Below are 20,140 nucleotides of genomic sequence, written 5' to 3'. Positions count from 1 at the left end.
TATTGGAGTTTAGAAGAATGTGGGGATCTCATTGAAACCTATCTAATATCAAAAGGCCTAGATAGAATTCACAATACTCCAAATGTGGTCTGCCAATGCCTTATAATGCATTGAAAGGGTTCCACAGAGTGAATGTGGAGAGGATGTTACCTATAATGTGAGAGTCTAGAACAGCCTCAGGACAGAAACATGTGCCTTCAGAATAGAGATGAGGAGGAATTTCATTAGATCAGGGGTTCCCAACCATGGTTGAATCATGTTTCAATATCATTAAGCAAGAGGTGTGTGGATGTCACCTGGCTTGGATATAGCCCAAGTGCAGAGTGAGAGACACTAAAGCAGGTTGATAGTTCACAGACTTAAATGCGAACAGTGTAAAAGGGAAAAGAAAACAATAAACACTGGGCCAAACAGGGCCTTTGACTAAAACTCTCAAATGGAAAACGTAGCTACACTGCGACTAAAAAGAACAACTAAGAATAAAACAAATACGGCTAGTCTTCAGAGTCAGTTGACTCGACAGTCCAATTTCTCAGGCAAGGCGGAATGCAAGCAGGCAGTGAAGCATTACTGTGTCCAAGTCTTGACAAGCACTACGACAACAAGTATGGAGTTAAATACTAAAACAATGAAATAATAATTAGCTGACATGTGCATATTCACAAGTGCAATTGCCGTATCCAGGGTGACTTGGATAGGTTAGGTGAGTGGGCAAATTCATGGCAGCTGCAATTTAATGTGGATAAACGTGAGGTTATCCACTTTGGTTGCAAGAACAGGAAAACAGATTATTATCTGAATGGTGGCCGATTAGGAAAAAGGGAGGTGCAACGAGACCTGGGTGTCATTGTACACCGGTCATTGAAAGTGGGCATGCAGGTACAGCAGACGGTGAAAAAGGCAAATGGTATGTTGGCATTCATAGCAAGAGAATTTGAGTACAGGAGCAGGGAGGTTCTACTGCAGTTGTACAAGGCCTTGGTGAGACCACAGCTGGAGTATTGTGTGCAGTTTTAGTCCCCTAATCTGAGGAAAGACATTCTTTCCATAGAGGGAGTACAAAGAAGGCTCACCAGATTGATTCCTAGGATGGCAGGACTTTCATATGAAGAAAAACTGGATTGACTAGGCTTATACTCGCTGGAATTTAGAAGATTGAGGGGGGATCTTATTGAAACGTATAAAATTCTAAGGGGATTGGACAGGCTAGATGCAGGAAGATTGTTTCCAATGTTGGGGGAGTCCAGAACGAGGGGTCACAGTTTAAGGATAAAGGGGAAGCCTTTTAGGACCGAGATGAGAAAATGCTCGTTCACACAGAGAGTGGTGAATCTGTGGAATTCTCTGCCACAGGAAACAGTTGAGGCCGGTTCATTGGCTATATTTAAGAGGAAGCTAGATATGGCCCTTGTGGCTAAAGGGATCAGGGGGTATGAAGAGAAAGCAGGTACAGGGTTCTGAGTTGGATGATCAGCCATGATCATACTGAATGGTGGTGCAGGCTCGAAGGGCTGAATGGCCTACTCCTGCACCTATTTTCTATGTTTCTATGTTATCTACTGCACTGCTGATTTTGTGGTTGTTACAGGGCCCCCCTCTCTAGGTGCAGCCCCTGAGGTGACACAGACCTGTGTCCGCTGGTCCCGGATGAGGGACTTGTCTAAGATGTGATGGTGGTAGACAAGTGCCATGGTGTGCACTGCCAATATCGGAGTCAAAGACTTCCACGTAGAGACAGAAGCAAGAGCTTATACAGAGATAGCTCGACCAAGTGACACCGTGGGACAAATCATTCTTAAAATGAGGACCCTCTGATTGGAGCTAATCGGGCATCTGCTTCAACAATTAAGCTAACAGAATCCCTGAGCCTATCAAAATTAAACAGAAAGCACCAGGAAACCGCATTACAAAGAGCAAGTCGCTCGAGAAAAACACAAGGAACTCTTAAACCATAAATAACTGTTGTTAAGCAACAATTAACCAATTCAGGTGCTCTAAAACCCTCAGAGCCCAATGCTTTCTGATGCCCTGCACAGGCCTGAAATAGTCACTACAGGACTCCCTCCCTATAGCTGGTACCTGATGGCTCTGGAACACCTGAAGACTGGGGGGCCTGGGGAACTTGAGAGGGAGGGAGAACTGGGGATCCAGAGAGACCGAGAGACCAGGGAATCCCGAGTGAGATCAAGCAAACTTGGGCGGGGCTGAGAGGGAGGCTTGGGAGTCCAAGAAGGGGAGAACATTGAAAAACCCTAGACACATTGAATAAGCCTTGGAAACAATCGGAAAAATAAAAACCTTGGGAACATAGAGAAAAGTCCTTGGTAAACCTTGAAAACATGAAACTTAAAACCTAGAGAAGGAACCTTTTCAAATCTTGCTCACAGTGTTTTATCTTTCACAGTTCTTTCTAGAGGCAATTAGGATATACTCTCAATTTTACAGATCAAGACAGCATAGACAGGTTTCTTTCATTGCTAAGCTAGCTGGTTCTCTGTAGATCTGTTTAATGTGCTACATGAAAGTTCAATTTTCCCACTCTGTACAATAACTTTCATCAAGAAGTTAAAAATACTCTTGATAGGGTTATTTGTGTATTTGGACACTCCAGCAAGGGATCAGCTTTTGGAGTAAGGCTCTTCCAGAATTTGCACTATTGAATTGAATGATGATTTGTTGAATCCATTGATAAGCTTGCTTGAAGCACTCATTTTGTTATGCAGACTTGAGTAACAGGACCACAAAGCTGGGAATTTGAGTACTTGTGACTTGAAATGCTTGGAATGGATACAGGAGAAACTCGATGTACAAAGTAGATTAGAGAAGCTTAGTATGTAGACTCGGGACTCTCCTCAAGCCACCAGTGTCAAAACGTCCCTGTTCCAACTTTGCTGGGTCCATTACTTGGCAAGATCCTTCTGTCATGATGGAAACAGAAACAAGAGTTTATATATAGGAATTCCAACAAAATGTTGGTGCCTCGATGAATCACTCTGACCAGTGAATCTCATGGCCAAGGTCAGCTGCTCTCTCTGCTGGGCCCATTTTTGTGTGGTCGAGACTTACTGTCACCCAGTTTGAATATGGAGTGAGAGACACTGAAGCAGGTCAATAGTTCGCAGACATTAATGTGAACAGTGTTAGAGGGAAAAGAAAACAATAAGCGCTAGGCCAAACAGGGCTGTTAACTAAAACTCTCAAATGGATAACGTAGCCGACACTGTGGCTGAAAAGAACAACTAAGAATAAAATGAATACGGCTAGTCTTCAGAGTCAGTTGACTCGACAGTCCAATTTCTCAGGCAAGGCAGAATGCAAGCAGGCAGTGAAGCGTTGCTGTGTCCAAGTCTTGACAAGCACTATGAAGGCAAGTATGGAGTTAAATACTATCACAATTAAATAATAATTAGCTGACACATGCATATTCACAAGCACAATTGCTGTATCTATTGCGCTGCTGAATCTGTGGTTGTGACAGTGGATCCCAGGTTCGGAACCCCTGCATTAGTTAGAGAATGATGAACCTGTGGAATTAATTACCACTGATAGCCGTGGAGGCCAAGTCATTGGGCATATTTAAAGTGGATGTTGATAGGTCTTGATTAGTAAGGGCGTCAATGGTTATGGGGAGAAGGCAGGAGAATGAGATTGAGAGGTATAATAAATCAGCCAAGGTAGAATGGCAGAGCAGACTCAATGGATTGAATGGCCTAATTCTGCTTCCTTGGTCTTGTGGCTCAATAACAGCCATAAAACTAAAACAAAATAGAAATCTACACCTGTCCATACACTTCCTTCCTCACCACCATTCAGGGCCCCAGACAGTCCTTCCAGGCGAGGTGACACTTCTCCTGTGAGTCGGCTGGTGTGATATACTGGGTCCAGTGCTCCTGGTGCGGTCTTCTATATATTGTTGAGACCCGACGCTGAACACCTACGCTCTGTCCGCCAGAGAAAACAGGATCTCCCAGTGGCAACACATTGTAATTCCACGTCCCATTCCCATTCTGATACGTCTATCCCCGGCCTCCTCTACTGTCAAGATGAAGCCACACTCAGGCTGGAGGCACAACACCTTATATGGCATGAACATTGATTTCTCTAACTTCCGTTAATGCCCCTCCTCCCCTTCTTACCCCATCCCTTATCTATCTATCTATCTATTTATTTTTTATTCCTCTCCCACCCCCTTTTCCTCTGTTTTTTCTCTCTCTGCCCCTCTCACAATCACTCCTGGCCTGTTCTGCATCTCCCTGTGGTGCTTCCCTCCTCCTTTCTTTCTCCCTAGGCCTTCCATCCCATGATCCTTTCCGTTCTCCAGCTCTGTCACCCTTTCGTCAATCAACTTTCCAGCTCTTAGCTTCAAGCCTCCCCCTCCAATCTTCTCCTATCATTTTTTATTTCCCCCTCCCCTTCTCACTTTCAAATCTCTTACTATCTTTTCTTTCAGTTAGTCCTGACGAAGGGTCTCGGCCTGAAACATCAACTGTGCTTCTTCCTATAGATGCTGCCTGGCTTGCTGTGTTCCACCAGCATTTTGTGGGTGTTGCAGAAATCATTGTACAGTATTCAGGAAAGGAATGACACAAATTACAATTGGTAAACTGGCATGTTTTGATAGCCTTAATCTTCTAATTTAATGAAGATATACATCAGTATAAAGTTTGCATAGATGGTACGTCTGTTTGCACTGTGCATTTTTAACACCACCCCTAATATCCGGTACAAAATAACACAAACTATCATTCACTTATGGAATGGAAACAAACGCTTTGGCCCATTTACTTAACCATCAAGCTTTTCACAGAAATGTGACGAAAATCTGGTACTGACCCATAGATGAAGAGAATCTAGAATGCTGAACGATAAGGTTTTGGAAATTTTCCTTAGCTCAAAAATTGCAGCCTTTAAATCACTGTTTCTTTTATCTGTGTCTTCTATGTACTTCTGGCAGTTGTTAAATTTGTACATTTAATGCCTGCAGCAACTTTGAAGTTGAAGTTTGGTAGCTTCTCTTTAATCATGTTGCCTGACTTGAATGCTGTCTTGGAACCCAACAAAAGGATGCACGTAGTTGATCCCACTTGCCCATTAAATGACTTCTGCCTTCCTATTATTTAAATAGAGGACATTGATGATTATTCCAAGAATGGAAATGAAAACATTGAGATAGCAAAAGGGCCAGCAACCAGCATCAAGTAACTTAGCTCTATCTGCCGTAACAGCCAGGTACCATATTAATGCCAGGTGTAGATTGAAGGACCAATACGTATTCTAACTTAGTATATATCTCTTCCCACATTGTCTCCCGCAAAAATGTCTTTCTCTTTTCTCAGTTCCTATGTCTCTATGCATTTGTTCCCAGGAATGAGGCTTTCCTTTCCAGGACATCAGATATGTCCTCCTCCTTCAAAGAACAAGATTTTCCTTCCTCCACAATTGATCGTGCCCTCACCCACATCTCATCCATTTTCCAGCCATCCGTGCTCACCCCATTTTCACGCAGCTTTAACAGGGATTGAGTTCCTCTTGTCCTCGTCTACCACCCCATGAGCCTCTGCATCCAACACGTCATTCTCTGCAACTTCCGCCATCTTCAATGGGACCCTACAACTAACTGCATCTTTACCTCCCCCACTACTCCCAGCCTTCTGCAGGCATCACACCCTCCATGATTCCCTTGTCCATTCATCCCTCCTCACTAAACTCTCTCCTGGCATTTATTCCTTGCAAGTAGTGTAAAGGCCAAAGGAAGTGCAGCATTGTTTTATATGAATGATTCTATAGCTCATTAATATCACTTCCCCTTGCTCTAGTTTGCAACACTCTGAAATTCAGATGGATTTTTTTTTCCCAAGTGTTTGAGTTGAAAATGGAAGTGATTATGTGGGAAACCATGTTAGAAATTCATTGAATGACTAGAAATATTTCTGCCAAGAATAGTTGGGTATAATGTTATTTTACATTGGGCCTTATTGAAAATAATTGTAGAAATTTTGATATAACCTTGTAACATACACAAAATGCTAGGGGAGCTCGGGAGGTTAGGCAGAATCTACGGAGAGGAATAAACAGTCGATGATTCAAGCCAATTTCATCAGGAGCCCATCCCTAATCCTTTCAAAGGAGTATTGTGGTAAGATTATAAAATATGGAAGGAAAATTTCTTGCTTCCAGTCTGCCACATGAAATTAAAAATCTGTTTGAAAAGAATGCATCTATATCGTTGTTCTTGTTTGTGTCTTATGGCCCATCAGGTGGCAATTTTTCCATTTAAGACCATAAGACCATAGGATATAGGAGCAAAAGTAGGCCATTCGGCTTATCAAGTCTGCTCTGCCATTCAATCATGGGCTGATCCAATTCTTCCAGTCATCCCCACTCCCCTGCTTTCACCCCATACCCTTTCATGCCCTGGCTAATCAAGAACTTATCTATCTTCCTTAAGTGCACCCAATGACTTGGTCTCCACAGCCACAAACAGCAACAAATTCCACAGATTTACCATCCTCTGTCTAAAGTAATCTCTCTGTATCTCTGTTCTAAATGGTCGTCCTTCAATCCCGAGGTCATGCCCTCTTGTCCTATTCTCCTCAACCATGGGAAAGAACTTTGCCATATCTAATCTGTTCAGGCCTTTTAACATACGGAATGTTTCTATGAGATCCCCCCTCATTCTCCTGAACTCCAGGGAATACAGCCCAAGAGCTGCCAGACGTTCCTCATACAGTAACCCTTTCATTCCTGGAATCATTCTGGTGAATCTTCTCTGAATCCTCTCCAGTGTCAGTATATTCTTTCTAAAATAAGGAGTCCAAAACTGCACACAATACTCCAAGTGTGGTCTCACGAGTGCCTTATAGAGCCTCAACATCACATCCCTGCTCATATATTCTATACTTCTAGAAATGAAGAAAGCATTTGCCTTCTTCACCACTGACTCGGCCTGGAGGTTAACCTTTAGGGCATCCTGCACAAGGACTCCCAAGTCTCTTTGCATCTCTGCATTTTGAATTCTCTTCCCATCTAAATTTATTTCTTCCATCAAAGTGCATGACCATACACTTCCCAACATTGTATTTCATTTGCCACTTCATTGCTCATTCCCCTAAACTATCTAAGTCTCTCTGCAGGCTCTGTGTTTCCTCAACACTACCCGTTCCTCCACCTATCTTTGTATCATCGGCAAATTTAGCCACAAATCCATTAATCCCATAGTCCAAATCACTGACATACATCGTAAAAAGCAGTGGTCCCAACACCAAGCCCTGTGGCACCCCACTGGTAACCGGCAGCCAGCCAGAATAGAATCATTTTATTCCCACTCTCTGTTTTCTGCAATCAACCAATGCTCCACCCATGCTAGTAACTCTCCTGTAATTCCATGGGCTCTTATCTTGCTAAGCAGCCTCTTGTGCGACACCTTGTCAAAGGCCTGAAAATCCAAGTGCACCACATCTACTGCATCTCCTTTGTCTACCCTGCTTGTAATTTCCTCAAAAAACCTGCAGTAGATTAGTCAAGCAGGGTTTTCCTTTCAGGGAACCATGCTGGCTTTGGCCCATCTTGTGCCTCCAGAAACTCTGTAATCTCATCCCTATCAATCGATTCTAAAAACTTCCCAATCACTGATGTCAGGCTAATGGGTCTATAGTTTCCTTTCTGCTGTCTCCCACCCTTCTTAAATAGTGGAGTAACATTTGCAGTTTTCCAGTCATCCGGTAAAATGCCAGAATCTATATATTCTTGAAAGATCATTGTTAATGCTTCCGCAATCTCACTAGCTACTTCCTTCAGAACCCAAGGGTGCATTCCATCAGGTCCAGCAGGTTTATCCACCCTCAGACCATTAAGCTTTCTGAGCACCTTCTCAGTTGTAATTTTCACTGCACGAACTTCACTTCCCTGACACTCCTGAATGTCCATTATACTGCAAATGTCTTCCAGTGGGAAGACTGTTGCAAAGTACACATTCTGCCATCTCTGCATCTCTCATTACAATATCTTCAGTGTCATTTCCTATTGGTCCTATATCTATCCTCAACTCTCTTTTACCCTTTATATACTTAAAAAAGCTTTTAGTATCTTCTTTGATATTAGTCACCAGCTTCCTTTCATAATTCATCTTTTCCTGCCTAATGACCTTCTTAGTTTTACTTCTGCAAGTTTTTAAAAGCTTCTCAATCCTCTATCTTCCCACTAGCTTTGGCTTCCTTGTATGCCCTCTCTTTTGCTTTTACTTTGGCTCTGACTTCACTTGTCAGCCACTGTAGTGTCCTTTTTCCATTCAAAAATTTCTTCTTATTTGGAATATACCTATCTTGCACTTACCTCATTTTCACAGAAACTCCAGCCATTGCTGCTCTGCTGGTCTTATTCCGCAGCATTTGAATGGTTTTTACGAGCCCAAGTTGCTAGGTTGTCGCTAAACCCAGCACAGAAGGAGCCAGCTGGATCCAAACTAGGGACCATTTACCTCAAAGTCTGATGCTGATGCCACTACACCATTGGCCAGTACAATGCATTTATGTCTTTAATGGAAATATCATTCAGAAATCTTTCAGTCTACATGATGTTTCCAGAAAACAACCAGAGTAAATCTTCCTCCCTTTACCCTAATTTGCAAGGAGTGGGTAAAATGGGCTGAAATCAGCTAAAAAAGAGTTTTAGGTGATAAAATTAATTTTCTTAATCCTAATATTGCTTAGGAACTGTACTTGGAAAAGCCTTTACACTTTGCAAGTCCCAACTCACCATAATCTTGTCACATCTACTGTATATGCAGTATACTGTATACTGATTAGTTACATCAAGGTCTGGTATGGAAGCACCATTGCCCTTGAGTGGAGAAGCCTACAAAAAGCAGTGGGTACTGCACAGTTCATCACTGGTTGGGCACTCCCCATCGTTAAGTACTTCTACAAGGAGCACTGTCACAGGAAAGCAGCATTCATCATTAACAACCTCACCATCCAGGCCATCTTCTCTTCACGTTGCTGCCATCAGGAAGGAGGTACAGGAGATTCAGGACCCACACTACCAGGTTCAGGAACAGTTATTACCCCTCAACCATCAGGCTCGTGAATGAGAGGGGATAACTTTTACTCAGCTTCAATTACCCCATCACTGAACCATTCCCACAGCCTATGGACTTACTTTCAAGGACTCCTCATTTCATGTTCTTGATATTTATTGCTCATTTATTTATTATTATTTTGTATTTTTCTTCTTGTATTTGCACAGTCTGTTGTATTTTGCACATTGATTATCCTTGTGTGAGGTTTTTCATTGATTCTGTTGTGTTTCTTTGAGCTCACTGTGGATTCCCACAAGAAAATAAAGCTCAGGGGTGTATTTGGTGACATATATGTACTTTGACAATAAATTTACTTTGAACTTTGAATTTCATCTGTTTCTAGAGCAAAGCTCATCCTTGATGATGAAATAAACTTCACTAACTATGCTTATCAGCAAAAATTGCCGATGGTTGCAAGAGCAACTGCTGCCAATGCCATTCACAGTAACCTGAAGTTGACAGAGGTTTTGGAACAACCTGATGAGTTCACGAATAAACAGAAAGCGCTGGATATTATCGACCTGCATTTGCAACAAAGGCATCTGGCGAGACAGCAATATCCAAGTGAGTAGATAGACATAGCTGTATTTGCAAACTGTTATTAAGCACTTTCCATAAGCAGTTCTCTTCCTGTTTTGAGTGAGATAGAATTGATAGTTAAAATATCAGCAGACTTCACTTCTTGACTTTACATGCGTGTCCACGACCCTTGTATGATCTCGTCTTGTTTGCGATAAAACATGGCCCTGTGTTAAATATTAACGTAACATCAATTGTTCAAATTCAATAAACCACACTGACCTCCTGGATGAATACAAGAGGTTCTGCAGATGTAGGAAATACAGAGTAACACACACACAAAATGCTGGAGGAACTCACCTAGTCAGGCAACATCTATAGAAAGGAGTAAAGAGTTGACATTTCAGGGCAAGATAGTGTCCACGATTTATTCCTTTGGGTTTGGGTTTGGTTTTTTGACCCTCCACAATATTCCACATGGGAATTTAAACTGGAGGTGGCAGTGTGCTTTTTTTTTAAACATGGCCGAGTTGCAAGCTCGACATCAACCCGGCAGGGATGGAGACCGTGCTCGGGGACGGCCTGTCACTAGATCGAACTCGGGAACCTCCGTTCTGGAGCCCAGCGCTGATCTCACTGCGCCACCAGCCGACCTTTCCATAAATGCTGCCTGACCTGCTGAGTTCCAGCAACATTTTGTGTGTGTTAACTTGGATAAACACAACTGGATATTTTATTGACTGTAAATATTTTGTGGTTTACAGGTATTATTAACTGCATCCTTGAAACATTACAACAGCAAGATTTATTTAAAATTGGTAAAACCAAGTAGATAGGTAACATTCTAAGCTAGTGTATTCATCTTCTTGGATGATAGATTATGAGATACAGAATCTGAGGACGTGTTTAAATATATTCTTTCCAAAAGTTAAAAAAAGCAATGTATAATTTTGGTCTTGAATATATAGTGTATTTTACTGAAATAACCTATTGAAAAAAAATGTAAAATTATTTTCACGCAGTTTCCTTTCACACAATAAAGGTAAAGGTTTTAATGAAAAATAATCTACACTCACAGTTACATACAGAAGTATTAGTATTATGTATAGCTTGGATACCTATGACTTTTGCACAGTACTGTATTTGTCAAAGTGGTGTGGAGACCGAGTTTGTAAATCTGGCTGAAGCAAAGGATCTTGGAAATTGTAAAGGATGGAGCATGGGACAAGTGGCAGAGAAGGAGTGTCGAGGTGGGGGTGGCATGGGTGCAGACACCTCCAGGCATGAGACACCAGACAAGGTCATTTGATTCCAAACAAATGGTTTTTTGATCAATACAGAATGTCTTTCTGATGCTTCCCACTCCTTCCTCTCTCCCCTTGATTACCCCCTCCCTGTCCCCATCCCACTCTTATCAGAGTTAGGTTTATCATCACTCAGGTCTGTCATGAAATTTTGTTTTCTTTTCAGCAGCGGTACAGTATATAACATAAAATTTCAGTACTGTGCAAAAGTCTTAGGCACCACAGCTGTATTTACTGTATGTGCCTGGGGCTTTTGCACACTGCTGTAATAGCCAGGTTTACTTTTAATTAGTTTTACCAGATTTTGTATATGTTTAAAAAAAGAGGATCTTTGTTTTTTTACAGAGAAGTTTAATGTCAAACCTACATTGGGTGAGCTAGCAACAAGACTTCCACTCCCTCAGCATAAATATGACTGCATAAATGTTGTCAACATGCATAAATGCAGAAATTCAGGGGCTAAATCAGGTAAGATCAAATTCCAGTTTTCTGTTAGGTTTTGAAAAACTTGAACTTCAATACAGATTAAGTGATTTATTTTCCTTTGATAATATTGTAATAGGGGTGACATTGTGGAGTTTCAAAGACAATCACAACAGACTCAATGGGCTGAATGGCCTTATTCTGTTCCTTTATCTTATGGTAATATTCAACAGATCCACTTTCTCTCCCCCCCCCCCCCTCCACTGTGTTGCAGGTGACATCGTATCTGGTATTATTGTTCATCTTGAATATGTTAAAACAGTTGATTGCTAGTAGACAGCTTGTGACTCTTGTATATTTTCTTTTATAATCTTTCCACAATGGCAGCTATGTCTTTAATTGGAAAGGCTCTAAGCTCTTGAATACCATTCATACCTCCTCCACCTCCTCCTTTAACACAATAATTAAGAAACATATATTTTGAATTCCATCTTGACATCTCCCCATTTCTCTCACTGTGGTTTTCCATTAGAAATACTGCTTTGGCCAGAATTGTGGTCATTATCCTAATGCTTACTGGGCATTTTATGAAGTACAACAAAAGTAGAGCCATACAGCATTAAAACAGGCCCTTTGGCCCATTTTGTCCATTCTGACCCATGGTCTCATGTGCATACATGTCCTGTCCAAATAACCATTAGATGTTGTGATTATTATATGCCCCTACCACTTCCTCTGATAGCTCATTCTGTATAATTGGTACTATCTTTTGGAGAAACTTGCCCCTCAATTCCCCTTTAAATCTTTCCCATCTCACCTTAAACCTGTGCCATATTGTTTTAGACTCCTCTTCCTTGGTACCTTGGGTGGGGGAGGAGGGGTGTTTGGGGGTGGCAGTGGTGGGAGGAACTTTGCTCATCCACCTTATTTATGCTTCTCGCTATTTTATAAACCTTATCAAGATCACCCCTTTGACTCCCTTAGTTCCAGGGAAGACAGCTCCAGTTTATCGAGACTCTTCTTATAAATCAAGCACTCCAGTCCCAGCAATATCATTGAGGTCAAACAAAAATTCTGCCAACATCAAATGGGATCAGGAACAGTCTTTGTGGCGTCCAGTGAGGTGGGGAGGTTGTATCAATATACATGCAGAAGCTGATGCTATGCTTACGGGTCAAGTTGTATGGTCTGCATGTCAGTGGGAAACAGAAGCAGGAGGTGTTTTGGTGGATGCCAGCAGTAGCAAATCAAAGAGCATGTTGGAGAATGGAACTAAGTAAATGTGATTGAGCTCAGCTGGATGATTGCAGAAAAGCACGGACGAGGGTGATTTGTTCAATAGTGTACCAGGACAGCTGGCTTACTTTTATCACAGTCATACTGCAAGTGGAGACTATCCAAATAGCTTGTAACTTGTGTTGGATCATTGTTAGTAGGATTGCTAGCAGCAGTAATCTATAAATAGTTTATGCCCTCCAGGCATGATCTTTGAGGAGGTAGTTGACGTATTACCAGCCTCTTGCCCAATTTCATCGTCTGTTTAATGCAATCCTTCGGCTTTCTTGGCTATATTCCAGCTTGTGTGAGCAAAGATGTTATTAACGCAAAATAAAATCACTTCAAACAGTTTGATGCTTCACTGCATGTGTGGAAGGTAAATTTGAAAAATCTCAGCTCTGTGGACAGAGCTATTTACTTCAACTTTATCATAATTACTGTGTGCTTTGTAATGGAAGCTTATCTTGTCTTCTCTCTCTCTTTCACACTCACTCTCACTCTCTCTCACTCTCTCCAGTAGCCATAGTCAAGCAGTTGAAAGATGGTAATTGTTTTGGAAATTGAACGTCAACCCAGTACCCAGATTGAGCGAGAGGGGTTGATTTAGGTTGGACTATGGGTGAAATTTGTCCTCTGTATCAGATACCCTTGTTGGCAACCCAGTGGTATTTCACCCCTTGGATTTTGTTTTATTATGCTTTCCATTGATTATTAATCTCAGATTTATTTGAAGATTTCAAAGGAGCAACATGTGAACTAGATTAAGTGTGTTGGAGGAACATTTCTAACTGCGATTTACAAATTTGCACGTTGTAATGTGTGGTTTCTATTTATAACCACTGCATTTTACCTGGTTCAAACATATTATGCCTTCAGCTTAAAATTTATTTTCTAATTGTGAAATGTTAAATTCCCCTTACTATAGCTGTGTCTAGTTATCTATATTACATTAAAATTGGACGATGGAGCAGGGATAGGCTGGCTATATCCCAAAACTTTTAATCCAAAAGGAATGTTGAAAATACCTTTAAAATCTGATGAGCAAACACGAGGAAATCTGCAGATGCTGGAAATTCAAACAACACACACAAAATGCTGGTGGAACACAGCAGGCCAGGCAGCATCTATAAGGAGAAGCACTGTTGACGTTTTGGGCCGAGACCCTTCGTCACTTCACTTGTGACTCGGCTGGTGTGGTATACTGCGTCCGGTGCTCCCATGGGATGAAATGCAGAGGGAGAAATGGGACGAGAGGGATTAACTCTGCTCTCAAATGCATCTCTCCCATTTCCCGCACATCTGCCCTCACCCCATCCACCCACCACCCCACTCGGGATAGGGTTCCCTTTGTCCTTACCTACCACCCCACCAGCCTCCAGGTCCAACGTATAATTCTCCGTAACTTCCGCCACCTCCAACGGGATCCCACTACCAAACACATTTCTCCCTCCCCCCCTTTCTGCTTTTCGCAGGGATCCCTACGCGACTCCCTTGTCCACTCGTCCCCCCCCATCCCTTCCCACCGATCTCCCTCCTGGCACTTATCCTTGTAAACAGAACAAGTGCTACACCTGCCCTTACACTTCCTCCCTCACCACCATTCAGAGCCCCAGACAGTCCTTCCAGGTGAGGCGACACTTCACCTGTGAGTCGGCTGGTGTGGTATACTGCGTCCGGTGCTCCCGGTGTGGTCTTTTATATATTGGTGAGACCCGACGCAGACTGGGAGACCGCTTCGCTGAACACCTATGCTCGGTCTGCCAGAAAAAGCAGGATCTCCCAGTGGCCACACATTTTAATTCCACGTCCCATTCCCATTCTGATATGTCTATCCATGGCCTCTTCTATTGTCAAAATGAATCCAAACTCAGGTTGGAGGAACAACACCTTATATACTGGCTGGGTAGTCTCCAACAGGATGGCATGAACATTGACTTCTCTAACTTCCGTTAATGCCCCTCCTCCCCTTCTTACCCCATCTCTGACATATTTAGTTGTTTGTTTTTTTCTCTCTCTCTCTGCCCATCACTCTGCTTGTTCTCCATCTCCCTCTGGTGCTCTCCCCTCCCCCTTTCTTTCTCCCGAGGCCTCCCGTCCCATGATCCTTTCCCTTCTCCAGCTCTGTATCACTTTCGGCAATCACCTTTCCAGCTCTTAGCTTCATCCCACCCCCTCCGGTCTTCTCCTATCATTTCGCATTTCCCCCTCCCCCCACTACTTTCAAATCTCTTACTATCTTTCCTTTCGGTTAGTCCTGACGAAGGGTCTCGGCCCGAAACGTCGATAGCGCTTCTCCCTGTAGATGCTGCCTGGCCTGCTGTGTTCCACCAGCATTTTGTGTGTGTTGATATTTAGATGTTTGTTTTTTTCTCTCTCTGCCCATCACTCTGCCTGTTCTCCATCTCCCTCTGGTGCTCCCCTCCCCCTTTCTTTCTCCCTAGGCCTCCCGTTCCATGATCCTTTCCCTTCTCCAGCTCTGTATCACTTTAGCCAATCACCTTTCCAGCTCTTAGCTTCATCCCATCCCCTCCGGTCTTCTCCTATCATTTCGCATTTCCCCCTCCCCTCCTACTTTCAAATCTCTTAGTATCTTTCCTTTCACTTAGTCCTGACAAAGGCTGTCGGCCCGAAACATCGAAAGCGCTTCTCCCTACAGATGCTGCCTGGCCTGCTGTGTTCCACCAGCATTTAGTGTGGGTGATTTAGAGCAAGTCTGCCCCATTCCTTTCAAAATTTATTTTATATTCCATTTGATACTACTCCCATCTATTTTGCACATTCAGCTATTCCTTATCATTCTTATTTGCTCCTTGGCAGATTTACATACTCCTGTGATGATGTCCTTATCCTAATTGTCCAAAATCCTGTCACAGCTGTCACTCATTTCAGGAACATGGGTTTTTGAATGCTTCAAACCTTTCTTTCAGCTCTCTATTTCCTAATTACTATTTCTGTCCTACTTTACCAGTTTCAAGTACCATACTTCATTAGCATGTTCTTAATAAATTTTATATACTTGTATTGTCCAGACTGTCTACTTCAAACAATGCTATCTTCTAAATTTCATGTTTGTCAAGTTTTAATCATTATTCTGTTGCAACACATTTCATTAAGTGATCATTATTTTTGACCTAATTGATTATCATACTTTGCTTCTTAACATTGCATCATAGAACACAGAACAGTAAAGCACCAGACCAGGCCCTTCAGCCACAATGTTGTGTTGAACCAGCTAAAAAACAAAATTAAAAAACCCCAAAACGAATCCCTCCTATCTACACAATGCCATATCCCTCCATCTTCCTCATATTTATGTGCTTCTCTTAAAAGCCTCTACCAGCATACCCCTCACACCTTCTCCCTCTCACCTTCAATGCATGCTCTCTTGTATTAAGACATTTCTATCCTGGGAAATAGATACTCCCTGTCTACTCTATCTATGCCTTTCATAATCTTATAAACCTCTATCAGATCTCTGCTCAGCCTCCACTGCTCTGGAGAAAACAACCCAAGTGTGTCCAGCCTCTCATGATAGCACATGCCCTCTAAACCAGGCAGCATTCTGGTAAACCTCTTCTGCTTCAATTTAGTAGTGTTAGTACTGACAGTCCTTTCAACTCATTACATTACAGCAAAGAGAAATGTCAGAATTTTTTTTTAAAAGAGGCTTATATTTTTAAAGCGTTTTACTAATTATTTACCGTAGCTCTGGCACAATTTTCCTATTTATTTTGTGACCTTCCTCTTTCAGGGTCCACAGCCTCAGAAATCCGAAGTAAAGCCAATGTCCTATTCAAGGAAGTCAATGTGAAACAGGTGGTTAGAAATTCACAGCCACTATCTTCAAGCAATCAAAGTTGCGGCCTGTAAAGGTTTACTATCATTTAATAATGCGGCTACTCTGTTGAACAATAAAAGTGAATTTGTAAGATAGCTTACTTTACACATATTACAATACATGACTATTATACTTCAGATATTACATTATGTGAACAATGTTTTAAAACATACGTACATCCAAATAGACTGATATGATCTTTGGTTAAATCAGGTCATGACTACTTCAGATTAACTCTCTGTACTGTGTGTGATACTTAACAGTCTCACGTAAATAAATTTAAATTCTCTCGTTATTTTCTCTCTGACTCTGAGCAGGCAGCCCTCCATGCACTAGTTACTTCCAGTTCCCAGCCTGAGTAGGCAGCCTTCATATACTAACCTAGACAATTTTGGTGAGCTGGTTAAGAACTGAAATATAATCCTGTCCTCACTCAACACTTGTCCACAAGATTGTGCAAACACTTCAAAGGCATTTAGTGACATATGGTCTAGGATGGGATTAGGGGAGATAGCCGACCGGTGATGCAGTAGCATCTGCACCAGACTTCAAGGTTATTGGTTTCGGGTTCAGATCCAGCCAGTTCCGTGCATGCTTTCCGTCTGTGCTGATTTGAGCATCAAGCTAGCATCTCGGCTTCATAAAAAACAGATAAATGCTAAAGAAATGGCGAGGTCACCACGTGATACACCACAAGGTGCAGAAAGGAACAACAACTTTGAGTAGAGATGCTAATAAAAATGCAAAGGTCCCAAGGAAATCTGTACCCTCCTTTGTTGGAACCCCACCCTTTCCCACTCATATGCATTTATCACGTGCTCTTTTACATAAGATGTTTTCTGCATTACAGTTTGTGTATGATATAACAGTACCTGATGGTTGCAGCAAATTATGCACAATCCTTTTTGCAACTCACATGCACCTTTTAACCTCTTTATGTTGTCAACCTGAACCTGAGCTCAGTGGTTCACAATCTTGACCCAAAGTTCTACTTTCCCATAGTTAATTGTTCTTGGTGATTAACACTGGCTTCCTGTACCACCATGTAATAAATTTTGAAAAATTTGTGGAGCATGATAATTGAATGAGTTTGCCCTACCCTCTAGATGCCATGTATAAATTACATGCTGCAAATCCATGAGAAATCTTTGTCCTCTTAAATTCCCTTCAAGCAAACCTTTATTTCTCTTTGCTTCTGAATGCATCATCAAAATCCATCCCTCCCCCTCCCAGTTTTACCTATCACATATCACCTTGTACTTCTTCCTCCCCTCCCCCCACCTTCTTTCTCTAACTTCTCATCTTTTTTTTCCCAGTCCTGATGAAGGGTCTTGGTCCAAAACAAGGACTGTTTACTCTTTTCCATAGATGCTACCTGACCTGCTGAATTCTATCAGCATTTTGCGTGTGTTGCTTCAATTTCCAGCATCTGTGAGTTTTTTTTGTCAAAATGCACTGTATCATCTTTTTTTTCCCTCTGGATAACTTGGGAGATATTTTTATGCTCCAAATTATCTACTTGTATCATCTTGCTCTGGACAAATCGATTTGCTCATTTCATACAACAGTGACTAGATTGCTTCAATGATTTGGCATATTCTGCTGTGAAGGTAGTTTTAGAAACCTGGCTTTATGTGACTTTATTTTACTGAATGAAAACTCAAGTACTCTTGCCAGGCAAGCACATGTTAATAAAAATGTAGCTGGCTCAATACCCATGAGTGCAGTCCAATGCTGTTGTCTCCAATAAGAAAAGGAACATGCTGGGAGGATATCTTAATCTCTGAAAAAATAATTATGGGCTTAAACCATGAGATTTTAATACCTGATCAGTGGCACAGCTACTACAGGTGCTGCTCCAAAGCTCCTGTGATCTGGATTCAACCCTAACCTCCAGAGCTGTCCTTGTGGAGTTTGCACATTCCCCTGTGATACTGTGCATTTTCTCTGGATGCTCCAGTTTCCTCCCAAATTTTTGTAACATTTGGTGAGACAATTAGCTATTGTAGATGGCCCCTCGTGTATTGGTGAGTGTAGAATCTGGAGGGAAGTTAATGGGAATGTGAGTAGAATGAATTGGGGTTAGTGTAAGATTTGTATCAATGGATGGTTGGTAGTTATTGTGGACTCAGTGGGATGATCTGTTTCCATGAACAATTATGACCTTGTGATTCATGAAACCAGTGCCTGAAAAGAAGCCATGGAACAGTCGAGTTGAATTTATTGTTACGTTCGCAAGTACAATGAGAATCTTGCACATAGGTACACATAGGAATGTAGGTACAGACAACACTCAAAATATGTTGTATATTAATTATACATAAAAGACAGTAAAGAGAGAGGGGGAAGAAACTAAGACCTTGTTTTTACCTTTTGCACTAAGATTTTGTCTGTGGTAGTCCGTTATGTTTCATTGCAGAGGTTGGTTTAGCATTGTTCAGGTCAGTTCAAGAATATGGTGGTTGTACAAAAGTACATTATTTGGTTTGATTTGGTAGGTTATTTTTTGGGTCTGGGAATGCTCAAAAATTTTTCCCGTATAAATTAATGGTAATTGCTTCTTTGCTTTATAACATTTCAGCTTACGAATGGTTTCCTAGGAAAGCTGTACCTTCGGCTAGTGGGGGAAACTCGTAGCTGCTCATGTAAGATCAGGCTTCAGTACTTCCTGAGTAATGGTAGCCGTGAGAAAGGGGCATGGCCTGGATGATGGGAATCCTTCCTGTGTAGCTGCTCTCAGTGATCAGGAGAACTGTGTCTGTGATAGACCTGGCTGAGTACATTGCAGCCTTGTGTGTCCGTATGCATTGGAATTGCCATACCAGGTTGTGATACGACTGGTCAGAATACTTTCAACAGTCCACATGTAGAAGTTTGTTGAGTATTTGGCGACATGGCAAATCTCCTTAAGCTTCTAAGAAAGTAGTAATGGTAGCACATCTTTGTTGTGATTACATCTTATAATCATATAACAATTACAGCATGGAAACAGGCCATCTCGGCCCTTCTAGTCCATGCCGAACACTTACTCTCACCTAGTCCCACCGACCTGCACTCAGCCCATAACCCTCCATTCCTTTCCTGTCCATATAACTATCCAATTTTACTTTAAATGACAATACTGAACCTGCCTCTACCACTTCTACTGGAAGCTCATTCCACACGGCTACCACTCACTGAGTAAAGAAATTCCCCCTCGTGTTATTCCTAAACTTTTACCTCCTAAGTCTCAACTCATGTCCTCTTGTTTGAATCTCCCCTAACTATCTTGTGATAGTACCAGGACAGGAGATCTGAGATGTTGAAGCCCGGCTATTTGAAACTGCTTACTCCCTCTGCCTCTGACCCATCAATGAGGCTTGGCATGTAATCCCCCAACTTTCCCTTGATTTATTTGATGTTAATCATGAGATTTTTATTGCAGCATCACTCAACTAGATGTTCTATCTGACTCTTGTCTCATCGCCACCTGTGATTCCACCAGGGGTCAGCAACATTATAGATGGTATTAAAGCAGTGCTCAGCTACGCAATCATGTGCATAAAAAGAGTAGAGCAAGGGGCTAAGCATATCATCTTGAGGTCATTAAGGCTGCTGGTCACGAAGCAGGGAACGTTGTTCCCAATTCTTACTGATTGATGTCTGCTGATTAGGAAGCTAAGGATCCAGTTGAGACGTTAACATTCAGATCAGAAAATATAT

General features: G+C 41.9%; 1 protein-coding gene across 1 annotated transcript in view; it reads left to right on the top strand.

The window, feature by feature from the left end:
- The window catches only part of spata4 (spermatogenesis associated 4), a 29,077-nt gene extending 12,344 nt beyond the window's left edge, over positions 1-16,733 (top strand). Inside the window, exons 4-6 of the mRNA XM_073048035.1 lie at positions 9,420-9,640; positions 11,245-11,367; positions 16,352-16,733. Of these exons, the coding sequence (XP_072904136.1) occupies positions 9,420-9,640; positions 11,245-11,367; positions 16,352-16,470 (463 nt within the window). The 3' untranslated portion in view covers positions 16,471-16,733. The remainder of the gene's footprint in view (positions 1-9,419; positions 9,641-11,244; positions 11,368-16,351) is intronic.
- Positions 16,734-20,140: the final 3,407 nt, after the last annotated feature.

This window comes from Hemitrygon akajei, chromosome 6 (assembly GCF_048418815.1).
Source record: "Hemitrygon akajei chromosome 6, sHemAka1.3, whole genome shotgun sequence".
Classification (NCBI taxonomy): Eukaryota; Metazoa; Chordata; class Chondrichthyes; order Myliobatiformes; family Dasyatidae; genus Hemitrygon; species Hemitrygon akajei.
This window is presented reverse-complemented; position numbering and strand designations above follow the sequence as displayed.